General features: G+C 40.5%; 1 protein-coding gene across 7 annotated transcripts; it reads left to right on the forward strand.

Moving 5' to 3' along the window:
- Positions 1-412: 412 nt before the first annotated feature.
- SSBP1 (single stranded DNA binding protein 1) lies at positions 413-15757 on the forward strand. 7 transcript variants are annotated; one of them, XM_025854854.2, is made up of 8 exons: positions 413-605; positions 1082-1148; positions 3105-3165; positions 3750-3890; positions 4116-4203; positions 5662-5750; positions 9294-9367; positions 15444-15757. In XM_025854854.2, exons 2-7 carry the CDS (start codon positions 1125-1127, stop codon positions 9335-9337), a joined length of 447 nt encoding a protein of 148 aa, XP_025710639.1. In that variant the 5' UTR covers positions 413-605; positions 1082-1124; the 3' UTR covers positions 9338-9367; positions 15444-15757. The 7 variants fall into 7 exon arrangements, with proteins under 7 accessions (XP_025710639.1, XP_073755410.1, XP_025710640.1 ...); XM_073899309.1 differs by having other exon boundaries at positions 15551-15757; XM_025854855.2 differs by having other exon boundaries at positions 15606-15757.

Raw genomic sequence — 15757 nt, forward strand, 5'->3', positions numbered from 1 at the left:
GGCACCCCTCGAATTTTTCGCCCCCCCCCCCCTACTTTTTCTGGTTTCCTTCCTACTTTAGCAGGCCTGGCCAGTCTTTCCCTGAGGCCGACCTATCCTTTGTTTCGTCCACCTCGGCCCCTCCTGGTCCGGGATGGGAAGCTTGTCAAAAATAATTTCATTTCGTTAGAAACTTGAAATCAGCTCCACTCACCACTCGGCGGCGTTACCTTATCCACTCCCGTCGGGAAAAAAGCTCGCGGAACTACCGTATCAAAAGATGCTTGTTTCCCGCGGCGGTGGCCGGATCATTTCTACTGCGCACGCAGCGGACTTTCCGTTTTCTTATTCCTCTCGCGAGGCTTGCGTCCTCTTTGTATCCGGAAGTGCTCGCCTAGCGAGAAGCTGAAGCCGCTAGAGCGTCCGGGGCGGGCGGGAGGGAGCCAGGAGTTCTTCGCTAGGTGTGCGTGCGGCTCTCTGTGGCTCGGGAGGTTGTTCTGTGTCTGTCTTGGCCGTTCTCATCTCACCGGTGCGGAGGACTTCAGGGTTTTCGGCCACTTTCCAGTCCCTTTACGTTGCTGGTTCGGAGCGTCACCTTTGAGAAAGGGCGCCCATCCATCCCGGCGGTGAGGCCGGGGAGTCCAGGGATCTCCGTGGTCTTTGCTAACGGGATTGGAGGCAGTAGTTTTTGCAGCAGCAAGTTTCAGATTTAAGCCCCTTGGTGATATTGTGATACTTTGAATCCTCACTATGTGTTAGGAACTAACTCAGGAGTATTGGATGTGGCAGTGAATAAATCAAGACGAAAATCCCAGCTCTAAGGGGGCTTGCATTTTAATGAAATTTGAGAAGACTGGAATGCAAATGGGTATAAATCAGAAAGTATTTTTTGTATGTGTTAGAAGAAGCCAAGGGGAATAAAAAAGATAAACTTTTTTCTCTTTTTTTTTTGGAGGGGGGAGTCCTCGTAAAATGTGCAGGGATGTTGATGTTTATGGTCGCAGGTGGACCGCCTAAAAATTATGAATGCAGTTAGGAATTTAGGGTTAGTGAATTTGTGCTCTTGCCCTGAGATATAGTATTTCTCTCTCTTTTTTTTCAGGGGAAAACCAAAGACTAGTTTGTAGGAAAACCAAATAGAAGCCATGTTTCGAAGACCTGTATTACAGGTAATCACTTTTCCCTATTAGTGTTGAGATGTGTTATTATCAGCCTTAGTGATCAGATTTCTTCAGGCTTTGACTGCAGAGGTAAAAGACCTTTGAGCCCACCTACTTTTATGTGTTATGTGTACTCATTTGGTAGGGAGGATTTACGACAGATTTTACTTGTGTAAATGATGTTCACTAAAACAAAACAAAAATTTCCTAGCTTACGTGTATTATGGGAGTCATAATTTTTTAAAACACGTTACTTGCATTTAGATCAGTTAGCATTTAATGTCTTTAGTGATCTAAAGACTATGAGAATCATTTCCAGCAGTTTTCTATGAGACATGTGGTTCCATTTTGACCACCTCCCTCCTCTGTGGTCAACCTTCCATCCCCCATCTCCCTGTGCTGAAGAGTGCAGCAGAAGTCACCACGTCACCACAAATGTACTATGTCCTGAATTCCTTCTCACTCCCACCAGTCTAACTCCTTATTTCTCCAGACACTAGCCAGCCTTCAGCCAGCCTAGACTACCCATTTTCCTCACTTATATTTGGGCACGAAGTTTGTAGATTCTTCTTCATAACACCTCTCTCACTCCTCATCTTGTTAAGACTGATGAAGATTCAATTCCTCTCTGAAACCTATTCTCATCTCCCCCCGTCGCTGTAGAATTGACCCTGTATTCTTGGATCCCCACTTTAACCTATACATAGTTTTAGCCTTTCTTAGTGTATGTGTGTTGAAATTTGGAACATAGAAGAGTTACTGCTGTCTTAATACTACAGTGTTAAGATATATAAAAGAGAAGTTTAATTTTTAAAGTTACCCTAGTTAAAAATCATTCCCTATTTCTGCTTTTCTAGTGGGTCTTAATTTTTGTGTTTCCCAAATGAGACCTATTTATTCTGAGACTTGCGAGCTCTGGCTCTTCTGAGTACTTTAGTTAGTCCTTTCTAGAAGCATGATACCAGTACTAGTTTGTTTTGAGTCTTTACTGTGTGGTAACTCCATCTTTGTTTATTAACCACTCTGTGTCCCAAAACATAGTGATAGGATTCCATAGTCAGCACTGGCCCAGGAACGGGTATTCATTTGGTTGGTGGACATCTGCTTTTCATAGTAACAGTGCTACCACTCGACACATGCTTCTCTGAGGTAGTGAGTAGCTCTCTGAACGCTGAAACCAGTGACATGCCCAGGGCTGTGCGCTCCTCTCATGGCAGGAGCCCTTGAACAGAATGTCTTCAAGGAGACAGCAGAGGGCAGTGGGAAAAGTGGCAGCCTTGGTGTCAGATGGCCCTGGGTTCTAGGCACGACTTGCCAGTTATTTCTTGTAGGATTTTGGGCAGGGTACTTAATCTCTCTAAACTGTTTTTTTTGGTCTCTAAAGTAGGGATAATTTTACATAGTTGATTGATTTATTCCAGGGACTAATTTGTAAGAGGTAAAGTAGTTAGCTGGTATTCAGTAGTGATGGCTGTTACATCATTGCTGCTATTTTGTGTCAGTTACTACCTTCCTCTGACAGACTGACTTGAATAGTCCTATTTTTGTACTTTATCAGAGAATCCCATTTGTCTGTCTAGACTTTTTCCTTTGGTCTATCTAAAGCATGAATTTTTCCAACATATATTTGACTTTACCCTTTGTGTGCGGCCACGGAAGCACCATAATCAGGAAGGTTGCCATGAAAAAGAAACAGGAGGGGATTCTAAATCAACTTCCCTGGGCTTGCCTTCTAGGACTTGGTACCCTTGGGCTTCTGGAATAGTCGGCCCTCAAGGCCCTCAAGCGTTTGCGTGGTCCTCCTGGTGTTGTGAGGGGGGAACACGTGACGTGCATTGCTTGTCCTCTGGGGGTATGTGCTATAGGAGCTGCTGATGCGATGGTGACTGAGTGTAAGCAGGTCTTCTGTTTGCGTTTGCCTTTCCTCCCAAATTAAAGCCATTTTACTCATTTGTTCCACTTTAGGTGTTTCACCAGTTTGTAAGACGTGAGTCTGAAATAGCTAGCAGCTTGGTTCTTGAAAGATGTAAGTAGCAGCTAATTTCCTAGTTTAAAGTATGTTATTTATAGCAACGTACAAAAATTTTTAAACGTGTTGTAGAAGAGGTGCGCTAGTTGGGTTATAATCTGTTAATCCTTAGGCTCTTGGCTCATGTTTGCATCTCCGCCCTTGGCCTCGCCCCTCAGGCTGCGGGGCCTCGGAGGGTTTCCTTGAGTCCTGCTTGGTTATCTCAGTCTTCCAAGGTCACGTGCCGTTTGGCTGAGGGAGTGAAAGTCTCTGCAAGCTGTTCTTTCACAGAAATACTCACTCATATTCATAAAGATTTTCAGATCTCAGATTTGTTCTTTTAATCATAGTTTTTTCAAAAAAAGGCATTTTATAAAGAGCTTAATGTTTGTTTTGTGGGATACTTTCTCTAAGAGTATTTTCTCCCTTCTTGCCAACCCTTCTTTTCCCTCCCGGCCTCCCTCTGTTTGCCCCAACTAAGCTCGGATCTTTTAGAACTTGGGTTTTGTTTAATGCGGAGATCGAGGCTGAAGTAGTATTTGTAACTGTTCCCCTTCTGGACCTTTATCTGAATCTCATTTTATTTCCACACTGTGTTTCAGCTCTGAACCGTGTGCAGCTGCTTGGGCGAGTGGGTCAGGACCCCGTCATGAGACAGGTGGAAGGGAAAAACCCAGTCACGATATTTTCTCTAGCGACAAATGAGATGTGGCGGTCTGGGGAGAGTGAAGCCTACCAGATGGGTGAGTATAAAAGACTAGGGTTTTCCATTGTATCAGCAGTAAAGAGACAATATTTATTCTCAGTTAGTTGATTAGAGATGAGCTACTTTTAGAAAGAATCTTTCTTCTCTAATTCTGTTCCTTTCTTTTAGAAATTGTGACATTGGTTTTGCTGGGCATGTTGTCTTTTGGCATTTGTTTTGTGTGCTGGCATTTATAACCATGTTTCCTATTCTTGTGATTTAGGTGATGTCAGTCAAAAGACAACATGGCACAGAATATCAGTATTCCGCCCAGGCCTCAGAGATGTGGCGTATCAGTATGTGAAAAAGGGGTAAGTTGAGGAAGGAAGGATCTTATAGATTGAATGGTTTAAAAAACTGGTCAAAGGTGTTTTCAGGGAATGCCTAACTCCTTTATCCTAATTATTCTGTTAACTGGAGATACTTATTCAGAGCTTAGTACTATATGCATGGCGTGTTGCCATGTGTGACTAATTCAGAGGTGTGTAACACATGGTTTAGCTTTCTAAGAACCTACAGTTTAGGGCAAATAAGGGGTGTACATAAATAGAAGCAGATGAGGCAAGAGAGAAGGCAGAGTGTACTGAGTGCCGTGTGAGCAAGTGCAGCATGTGCTTTGAGGAGTTCCCGTGTCGCCTCTTGGCATCTCCTTAGAGTCCTTAGTACAGGATCTGGAGTGTCTGAAGCCTGACACCGTGAGGTATGGCAGTGTTCACAGCAGTTATGTTATGTTTGATAATTTTATATTGGCTTAGTAGTTCCCTTTTGGGATGCTTGGATTGATTAAATAAAAATTGTCTTTTCCAAACCCATAGAAGGACAAAAGGGTGTGTTGAACAACAGTTGTATTCGTAGTTAATATATTTAGAAATGTACTTGTTTTATAGAAATGAAGTATATTTCCTCAAAAATAATTTCAGGAATAACTAAAATTTGTTTTTTTTAATAACTTCGTGCCTTTTTTTATATGTACTTCGAAAGTCCTATTTGTAGGTATGAATTTGTGCATTTACACCTATCAATACAGGAAATTTCAAGAAAAATATCTGTATGCAATTTCACCCACTGATTGATGAATTTGTGTGTATTCCCTTTGGCCTACAATCATTTTACCAGTTTTGTCTACTTTCTATATTATGCTATGTTGGTGATGGTAGACTCTAAAAATTGATGCCAGCATGTATTTTCTACCCTTTAAAATCAGCTATGGTTGTCTTGTGGTTCAGCCTTCTAAACAGTGCAGAAGTGGTTGTGGTAATTAACTCTAAGTGAAATACTAAGCTGAAAACCTCCATTTTGAATTTTAATAATTTAAGTCCCTTGAGAATAAGTTCATGAACCTGACTGTGGGAAGGAATTTGAACAATACGTGAAAATCAGCAAATCTGTTAGGGAGTCCAGAATCAGAGGTGGGGGAAAATGACACTTTGGAAATCAGTCCTAGAGATTGAAAGGATGACGCTGTGTTGCTCTTCCATTTCATGGTCTTAAAGTCCCTTTTTTTTTAAACTTTCATGAGGACTGCTGTCAGCTCAAGGCTGAGAATATTGTCCTTTTTACCTGGGTTTGTCAAGTCTGTGTGGACATTCTGTTTCAGTACCCTTAATACTCCTGATGTTGAACTTTGAGATGCGGTAGCAAAAATGAAGTTATGCGATGATTCTGTGTTTCATCCTTAGTGTGTACTTGTTACTGCCTCTCACCCGACTCTCTCTTGTAAAACAGATGAGACTCTCCAGACTGAAAACTGTAAATTTTACATTTATCAGGTCCCGAATTTATGTAGAAGGGAAAGTAGACTATGGTGAATACACAGATAAGAATAACGTGAGGCGGCAAGCAACAACGATCATAGCTGGTAAGAAGCTTGTGATAATATCTATTCCTCCCCACCCGCCCCCGCCGCCTCCTTCCCCTTTTTAAAGGCTAGGCGTGTTGTAAGTAACTTGAACAGGGGCTTTGAGTACTGATGCTGAGATTGTCAGGCAGCTCACCATGAGAATTGTGAGTCTGGTTTGTGGCTTTGCTATGAGTGTCTACTTTTCCTGATCCTTCAAAACTTGTCTCTGTTTCATTTCAGTAACTTTTGAGTAGAGCGTCTGTGTCAGTACTTAACTGTTTGAAGTGAGAAAAACTTTAATGTCTTTGAGGACATGGTCTAAACAGGGAGAAGCCTGTGCCGAGATAGAGTTACCCTACTGTGAGTAGCATTTGTGCAGGTTTATTCACAGCCTGCCTGGTCCTTAACATGATGATTTTAAGTTCCTGTTGCTTTCCTTAGACAAAATGTGAAACAACGTAGGAAACATGGACATGAAAGCTTAAAGGTCAAGGAGATACCTTCCAGAGCAGAGTTTTCAAACTGTTTTGAAAATTCTACAAGAATTTTGAAACAAATGTAGCCCTTTGGACATTTTTAAGTTGTCATGAAAATATTTTTCAATATGAAATTGTTACTCTGAATTGTATTAATGGATGTAAATACCATAGCAATTTGATACCCATCATCCTTGAAAAAAAATACATGAACAAGCTCTTCAACATTTGGAAATTTCATGTTATTTCTTTTTCTCTGAGCTTGTTTTTCCATTTTCTCCTAAGAAATGTATCTTAATATATATTGTATAGTTAAGAATGTTTTATTATTCATCCTATTATGTTTATAACAAAAACATACATAAATGGAAAGTTAAAAATATTTTTAAGAATTCTGTGATATTAAGACTATAAATATTACATTTCTTCTTGATTGGGTTATCATTGTGTTGTTTTTAGAACATAAAGTACCAAAGCAATTTTAATATATAAATTTGAAAACAAATTTTATTGGAAATGCATCTTTTAATGAGAGAGGGCCATTTTTTACCTCTTCAATAAATTGTTAAAATAAGACCTGTTGTTAAACATCAATTCTATTCTTTTATTAGTTTTTATGGATGTGAACACTGAGAAACCTTTTGGATAAGTAAGTACATAGAAACGAAAGAAAGTAGTGTCTCAGTGTTTATGCACTTCTGAGATATGCCAAAATTTGATATCTTTAAAAATTAATTTTTTAATTATCGAAAATGTCAAACATACACAAACATAGAAAAGTGGAAAAAAAATCTGTCATTTAGCTTCGACAATTACTAACTGATGGCCAATATTATTTCTTCTATTTCTCCAGCCCACTTTTCCTCCACTTAGATTATTTTCTAGTGAATTCCAGACATAATATTATTTCATCCATAAATATTTTCAGTAGGTATTTCTGAAAGATAAGGATTCCTATTTAAAGCATAATTATAGTGCTATTATCATACGTAGTAATAAGAAATTATTTTTTTTTTTTTACCAGATATCACAATGTTTAAATTTCTTTCATTGCTTCCTAGATACAAGTCCATAGGTTATCTTTCATGGTTTATATGTATTTTTTTTTTTAAGATTTTATTTATTTATTTGAGAGAGAGAATGAGAGAGAGAGAGAGAGAGAGAGAGCATGAGAGAGGGGAGGGTTGGAGGGAGAAGCAGACTCCCCACTGAGCAGGGAGTCCGATGTGGGACTTGATCCCGGGACTCCAGGATCATGACCTGAGCCGAAGGCAGTCGCTTAACCAACTGAGCCACCCAGGCGCCCTGGTTTATATGTATCTTAAGTCTTTCTTAATTTCTTTTAAATAATAGAAATTTATTTTCTCACAATTTTGGAGGCTAGACCTTTGAGAACTTGTCTCGTAATTGACAGATTTTCCTTTTACCTTTCTTTTTTACCTTGCTCCAGAGTCCATGTCTCAACCACTGTACCATATTGATAAATTATAATTTGTTTTAAATAATAAAAAATATATTTTCTTACTGGTTTCTTTGAGGCATATTGACCTTGAAAACCAACGTAGTTATCTTTCTACCCTCATTATCAGGCCTTAGATGAGATCCTATCTGACCATTTTGATTTCATAATTCTTGGGTGTCTTGATAGTATTTCATTTCTGCGATTTCTTCTTCCTTAGGCCGTGTCTCCAGAGATATCTGCCTATTCAAAAATTTTTTTGTAGACCTCTGCAGGGCATAGAACTACACCTATGATTTTATCAGTGGAAAGTCAAATTTTCTAATAAAAATTTAGCATTTCTAAATCTCTGTCAATTATGTATTTATAAAGCATTTAACACTTTCCTATTCCACTATAAACCAAAAGTGTGGGCAAACTTTGGATTGTATGAATTGTTCTGAACCAAGCCAACCACTAAATAGAAATAGTTCAGATTATCTGTCACTTTCTTTTCTTTTGTCACTAGTACTCACAGCATGGGTGAGCTAATTGAGCAATTAATAGATTCATGGCCAGTAGTAAAAATGAATAGATCTTTAGTGACATTTGAATTGAAAGAAATAGAGTTTCTTCCTTTTTTTTTCTTCAATTAACCAACATATAGTACATCATTAGTTTTTGATGTAGTGTTCAATGATTCATTAGTTGCGTATAACATCCAGTGCTGAGAAATAGAATTTAAATTTGGTTGCTTGGTGGTTTTTTTTCTCCTAGGGATCCATGTCTTTAACATAAAAGTAACCACCAGTGGATGGCACTCTTGCCTTTTTACACTGTGGGGTCAAGTTGTAATAATCTCTCCTGCAATAACCATTCTGTATCAGAATATTCTGTTTGTAGAAGACTGTAGTCGTAAATATTGTAATAACCACTTCTTGAATAATTCTAAAGTTACAAGAATCTGGAGTTTTTTCAAGCTATACAGGAAGTACTACTTCTTTTCCTTTGCTTGTCCTAAACTAACTTCACCTGGGACAACATTTTAAGTGCAGTGTCTGATGTTCTTGTGTGAAAATGCTCTCTCTGTAATATTGATTAGTAAAAATTTTCCCAAGAATGAGTATATAAAAGTCAATCTGTTTTAAAATTTAAAAATAGAATGTCCTCTGTGTGAGTATGACAGCCTACTTAAAGACATCAGTCTGTCTTTGCTCACAGGGCCATATGTTGGACCCCATCCTTTCTCCATACCTCCAGTGTGTGAAATGTTATGCCTGGACCCTCTTCTGTGTGAGGACATGCTGCCTGGTTTCATGGCATCTTTCTGAGCATTGTAGGCATTGCAATTTGTGACTAGTTCTTTTGTAGGGAGTTACTGCTGAGCAGTTATAATTGTCTTCAGGGAAGACAAGAAATACCACACTTCTTCTAGCAAGGTCTGAATAGTTGTCATGTAGCTGAAGCCCAACTTCTAGCTCCTTTGCTGCCTGTTCTATGCCTCTCATGAACGTAGCAGGAGTTATTTCACATTTAGGGAATTTTTCTAAAATCCTGTTAGATAACAGCACTAAAGTACGTATTATAGGGGAACAATTAAATGAGAAAGATTCTGAAAATAATATTTATGATTTGGTTTCTTTACAGATAACATTATATTTCTGAGTGACCAGACCAAAGAGAAGGCATAGCATGGACGATTCTCCTTTGGCCATTGTTTGGTACAGTCTCATTTCCAAATCATGTATAGTCTTTATAGTTCCTAAGGACGAGAATTAAAATATTCTTTTATATAAAAGGGGTGATAAGACTTCTCCTGACTCTTACTCCCGCTCCCCTTTTTGTCTCATAGACCTTTGTAGCTAATTGTTTATTCTTTTAAGGATGGTTTCTGTGTACAAGTGTACAAAATAGTGAACTGTCAGGTTTGTCTGTGTTAGGGCAAAGGGATAAGTGTCCTTTGGGATGCCCCCTTGTTTTCTGTGCACACTTTTATAGTATTGATTCAGCCACTGAGTATTTCTTGAGCTTCACTATATGCCAGGCATATTTATCCCGTGGTTGTGAATAATGATTTTCTTACTGTTTGCTCTATAAACTAGATGGCAAGGACTGTATCTTCTCTGTTTACCTGCACCTTAACCAGTGCTTGGCACAGAATAGATACTCAATAAATGGTGACAGATGAATGATCCCAATGGATATTAAGCTTTAGCCCAAACTGGAAGGGGTTGCTGAACAGTGGTTGGTATCTAACCTAAATAGCTTCAAGACTAACCTACCTTCTTCACCTCTTTTGTTTTTGGACAAATTTCACGAGCAGCATTTATGAAATAGATTTGATTAGCAGTAAAAACCTAAAATAATAAGGAGGGATGAAATAGTTCATCTCCAGGTGATGCCACAAGAGCTCTGGCTCCACTATTTTCTGTCTTTCTAAGCCCAATTCGCTATCCTTTTTGTCTCATCCAGAACTTGGGGGAGTCCCCTAAACAACCTTTGACATTGCCTCCCTAGGTTAGAACCTCGGGTATGACATTATCCTTTAATTTTCCACATGGTCCCTTGATGCACATAGATCATTGTGTACACAGTTACTTTCATGATAAGATTCTGGAAATTACAGAGTTCTAGTAATTTCCTAATAAATATTACATAAAATAAACTCAGGTTTTTAGTGCGTCTTGTACTGTTTAAGTCTGCATCAGACCTGCACGGGTCTGCCTGCTAGTTGGCTGCAGTTGTTCAGAGTTGGCTGCTGCTGAGCCCGGTGTCTGGATCCGATGATAGAAGTCCCTCATTCTGTCCAGGCCACCTGGGCTCCAGCTCTGCCTCCGGCCCAGCCTGTCGATGCGTGCCCCAGACCGCATGTCTTGTCCTCTCTGCCTGAGAGCTGGATGGTCGGTCTCGGGTTCGCAGTTCCCGTGCTGCACACGAACCCCACACTGGAGCAGCATTTTGTACTTAAAGTACAGTTTGCTCAAGGAAAGGTGGAGCTCCTTAGCTTTACTCTCTTCATGCCCAGGAATAGGAGAAGAGTGATTGCCAGTCTCTTCTATCGGCCATCTTTTTTTCCTGCTGCTGGGACCATTAATCAGTACGTTAGCTATGCTCCCTGAGGTTATATGTTCAAACTGTCTGGTGACATAGTCCTCCCTTCTTTGTGCCACATTCCTTAAGCAAAATATAATGTAGATAAAATTGATCTTTGGGCCACTCTTTCTTGGCACAGCTACTTATATACTCCTTAAAGGTTGTGAGAAGTGATGCAGATTAGTATTCCTGTTTAAATAGTGTGCTTTGGGAAGGTAATATGGTGAACAAAACAGTTTAATGACCAGCCCAAAGCAGCTCTGAGTCCAGGGCGCAGGGGCAGAAAGGTGGGCCCTGCAGGATCTGTGCGGGCCAACGGCTTCTGCACACTCCCGCTGGAGCTTACTTGAAGGGCTCTGAGGTCGGGCAGCAGAGCTCTCAGAGTCACCTCTTCAGTGCAGAGGCCTCAGCCTGTGCGTGATGCTGCAGACCCGAGGTCCACAACTGGGCAGGCTGCATGAGCCCAAACTCTGCCCTTCCCGCCTGGGAATCGCCCTGTGCTGAGAAAATATGTACCTCACCCGAGCTGGTCTTGGAGTACGTGTGTGGAGTTTGGTAGTGGGAACAGTCATTAGGGGTCTCCTAGGCCACTTTTTGTGTCTTGCATTCCCTTTTTCATGTTGTTATGGTGTCAGGGAATATACCTGTGGAAAACTGTCCTTTGACTTTGATTTTGGGATTCTGTGTTAGGTGGAAAGATGAGTATGATAGAAGCATGGGAAAAAAAGTTTCAAACAGCATGTGTGGTATTACCCCATTTTTGAAAAAGAAGTAATTGATAAAAAGTATAGGTTTAGAAAAGTCTAGGAGGAGAAACATCAAAAGGTTGTGATGATCTCTGGCTGGGGGGATTATGTGTGATTTTCCTTATTTTTTGCACTTTTATATATTCTATTTTTTTTTGAGCATTGAACATATATTATTTTTATAATAAGAAAAAACAAAACCTTTCACTTTGGGAAAAAAAAAATCTTTCCATTATTTCAAAGCCAGGCTTGCACTTCTGATTGACCGTCAGCTAGTACTGCTTCTTGTACTAGAGGTGAACAAGATAATCTCTCATGTATTTACCCCCATCTTCTGCATCTTAGTATTATATGCTTAGATACTTCATTCACCTTTTTTTCCTTCTTTTTCTTTTGTTTTTCTCTTTATACATGTATGTAACCCAGAATAACTGACCTTAAAGACCAACCCATATGAGATCTGTTTGCTGCCAGTACAGTTCTCAAGGAGTCATTCATTTCTTAAAAATTACTGGGCAGTGAATCCAAAGACATCCCAAAACACCAAAGACGTGTTTTTGTGGCTGTTTTGGGGATTGTTTGTCATTGCCAACTGGGTTACAGCCTAACCTCTGCAACTCAGAAAAAATTACTGGTAGTTTCTCTGTGTTCCCAAAAGAGACCTCATTTAATTTTTGAAGGCAGGGTTGTCTTTTACTCAGACTACCCATTTGTCCCCATCCAGCTTAGCCTAGCACAGTGATGTTATAGGGCTTTCTAAATGTCGTTTAGTTGGATTGCACTGAAACACTGACATGAAAATGAGGGCAGAATCACTTATTTTTTTGTCAGGGTTTGCATTATATGCTGTGAAGCTTGGTGGAAGTAACAGCAAGCAAATGATTGTAGAAAAGTTAATGAGTTATAGAGAAATCTCTTACAGGATAATAATTACCATATTAATGCCTGACATTTCCTGTGTACTTACCAGGTGCCAGGCCCTGAGCTCAGTGCTTTTTATCGTTGTCTCATTTAACTGTTACCCTAAGAAAGTGGTATTATCCTGATTTTACAGGTGAGGAAACGTGAAACTGAGAGGTTAAGTAACATGTCAGAGTCATGCAGCCTGTGAGGCACACCTAGAGTGGGAGTTTAGGTATGTGAAGTTCGCATTTTGCTTTCTTTCTACTCTCTGCTTCCTACTGCCTCGCACTTCCATCGGCCCTGCTATCCAGAACCCTCCATGGCTAACTTCTGACCATTCGTGGTGCATCGAAGTCACACTGGGAGTTGCAGTACATAGTAGGTTTCGGTTGGGATAGAATTAGGATTGAGGGGGAAATACCTCTACCTCTTTATTATTTCTCATTCTCAGTGTGATGATCCTCCAGGAAAATAAGTCGCAGTTAATCTCTCTACCAAGTTATCTTTACATATTCCTCTTGCTTCCTTGTTACCAAGCAGTGTTTCTTTACTGGTTAGAATAGGTTCACAGTTCCTCCCATTGTTTCCTCCAGTTGTTTCCTTCCTAGTGAGTGTTGAAATTGTCAGCAAGATTGCTCAGAAATTTGACAGGCTCATTTCTCAGAGAATGAGACTTTTGGCAGGTGTCAGTGGCACTGCAGTCCTTTCTCACTACTGTATTTGCTTCTGTGCTGTTCCCACAGTCTGTGCTAGGATGGTGTGTAGCTTTTTAGGCTGTCCAAATCATGCAGCCACAATAATGACATTTTGCCTTTTGTCTCTTTATTCTTAATCCATTTGCCCTCTGCCATACTTTGGGGCCTTGGCATGTTGTTTATCCACACAGATGTACACTGTGACATTTTTTAGCTCTCCTGCTGCACCTGCTGTTTGGAAGAAAGGTGGCCTATCATGGTAGTTCAGTTAAGGCTGTGTAGTCAGACAGCCTGGATCTGCTGCACTTACCAGCTGAGGGACCTCTGCTCAGTTTCTTAACTTTCCCTACCTTGGGTTTTTTTGTTGTTTTGTTTTTCTGTGAATAAAACAGGGAAAATAGTAGTCCTACATTATAGGCCTGCTGTGAGGAATAAATAATGCATATAATTTACTTAGCACATATTAACTGAATCAAGTGCTTATACATACTGGCTGTTATTACTCCTGTAGTTATTTTAAACAAGGCATATCTCTTTTGGTCCCCATGCCCATCTTCCCAAGTCTCATAGGGTGCTTACTAACTTTAGATTAGGTTGTTGTACTTGGCCTTTGTTGTTGTTGTTGTTAGTGTCCATGGGTTACTGAGAACATAGTCCGCATTGTGCTTTTTGTTTGCTTTTTTTTTTTTTTTTGCTTTTAATCTTCCATGGCTATTTAAGGTTAATCTGGGCATCTTTTTAAACTCAAAAGTCAGTTGGGCACCTACTTTGTACAATGCGTGCATGCAGGCCTAGAAATAGGGATAAACAGAACAGCATTCCTGCCTTGAGGGAGCTCACAATCTAGGATGATGGGAGCTGGGTGGGGAGGACAGAAGCAGGAGCCCATGTACAAAGTGTGCTACGTATGAGGAGCACTCTAGTAATGGTCGCAATAAAGTCCTGTGGGCACAGATGAGAATAGTTAGATTTTCAGCGGGGGCAACAGCATGAATGAAGGTCCAGAAACATGAAAGTATATGGATCAGTGAAAGATAAAACATGAAAAAAGGGGTTGGGGCTGGATCATAAAAGGCCTTGAAAGCTTACAGAGGACTTTGGCAGTGGGGAGCCACATGTTTTAAAATGGATGTATCAGAACTGTGCTTTAGAAAGAATGGAAAGACCTGTGAAGGGCTAGAAGGGGGGAAACCTGCAGGCAGTTAGGAAGCAGCTGAAGGAGCCTAGAAAGGTTAGCAGAGTGGGGATTGTGGGTGACACAAGGGAATGTGGTCTTCCCGATTGTTCACTGTGCAACAGTTATGTGCCAGATCCCGTTATGGGCTCCAGGTAGGGGATACAGAGTAGAAGAAGAACATGTAGCTCCTGCCCAGGATGCGCTGGGGACCAAGTAGGTGCTGGTGGTAAGAGAAAAGGCCATTACGAGAGAATTCTGAAGCTGCTTGGGCAGCTGTGTGGATATTTTGTTTCTGAGACTAAGCAACATGAATGTGGGAGCCGATTTGAGAAGAGGAAAGATCAGGAGTAATTTTGAACATAGTTTAATCATAGATTTCCTAGCTTATATTTGATAATAATGAGTGGAGCTCAGAAGAGAAGTCAAGACAAGAGTGACTTTTTTTTTTTTTTTCTTCTTCCAAACACTTTGGAAGCACATTTTGTAAAGAACATAACAAATGTTGTCAGGATTCTGGCTTTCTGTTGTGGAAAACCATATTATGGGAAAAGTTTCCAATTGCTTACCTCTTTTACAAGGTAGCAGGGATTTGTGTTAATCAGGTGTGGCAAGATGATAGACCTGAAGACAGCTGTCTTGGAAGGGAGTTTATTATTATAGTTCTCAAGAGGAGTTCTCATGCCGCCATTAGAACCACATGGAGGAGCACCAGGGTAGGCCAGAAGGCAGAAGGAATGAGGGGAAAATGTTCAACAGAGCTTTTATTGAGGTTTTTGTTGGACAGAATAATTTTTACCAGGCTTTGGGCAATAGGGGTGGTCTCTAGTTGTCAGGTACCTGGGGATTTTGGGCAGAGGAATAGTGTTCTGGACTGCAGGAGCCTGATAAGAGGAGGCTAATGGCGGGTATGGAATCGGGATTGGTTAGTTTGTGTATTAAAGACCTGCTCATGGGCAAGTGTTTACTATTTCTAGGAATTAGGTAATGTTGGGAAGGGGTTTAGTTCTTCCCAGGATCTGCCAGGCCCCAAGATGTCAAGCATCAAAAAATACGGAAACATCATTAATTCACTACCCAATATCGATTATCCTTTCTACTGACCCCATTAATTTACAGAGTCCATATTTAATTAGGGGTGACAGTGTGCATAGCTGAAATACTGCATTTCTATTCTCCTTTGCAGTTAACAGTTGCTAAGGGGGTGTAAGCAGAAGTCATTTGGTGGTGCTTCCAGGAAAGCTCCTTAAATGATTAACTCTGTTGGGAGGCTCATCCTTTGTGCTTCTCCAGACCCTCACCTGGCTTTTTCTTGTCTGAAATGTGGACATGATGGCTGAATCTCCAGCAGCCATCTTGGACCATGAGACGATCTTCAGGATGGAAGACAGAAGAAGCTGGGATCTGCGATGACCATGTGGAACCACCATACCAGTCCTGGACAGTGTACCTCTGGATTTCTTTGGGAGACACAAATAAATATCTACCTTGTTTAAGCCA

Source organism: Callorhinus ursinus, unplaced genomic scaffold (genome assembly GCF_003265705.2).
Source record: "Callorhinus ursinus isolate GAN/ISIS: 27379988/994484 unplaced genomic scaffold, GSC_fseal_2.0 scaffold12, whole genome shotgun sequence".
Classification (NCBI taxonomy): Eukaryota; Metazoa; Chordata; class Mammalia; order Carnivora; family Otariidae; genus Callorhinus; species Callorhinus ursinus.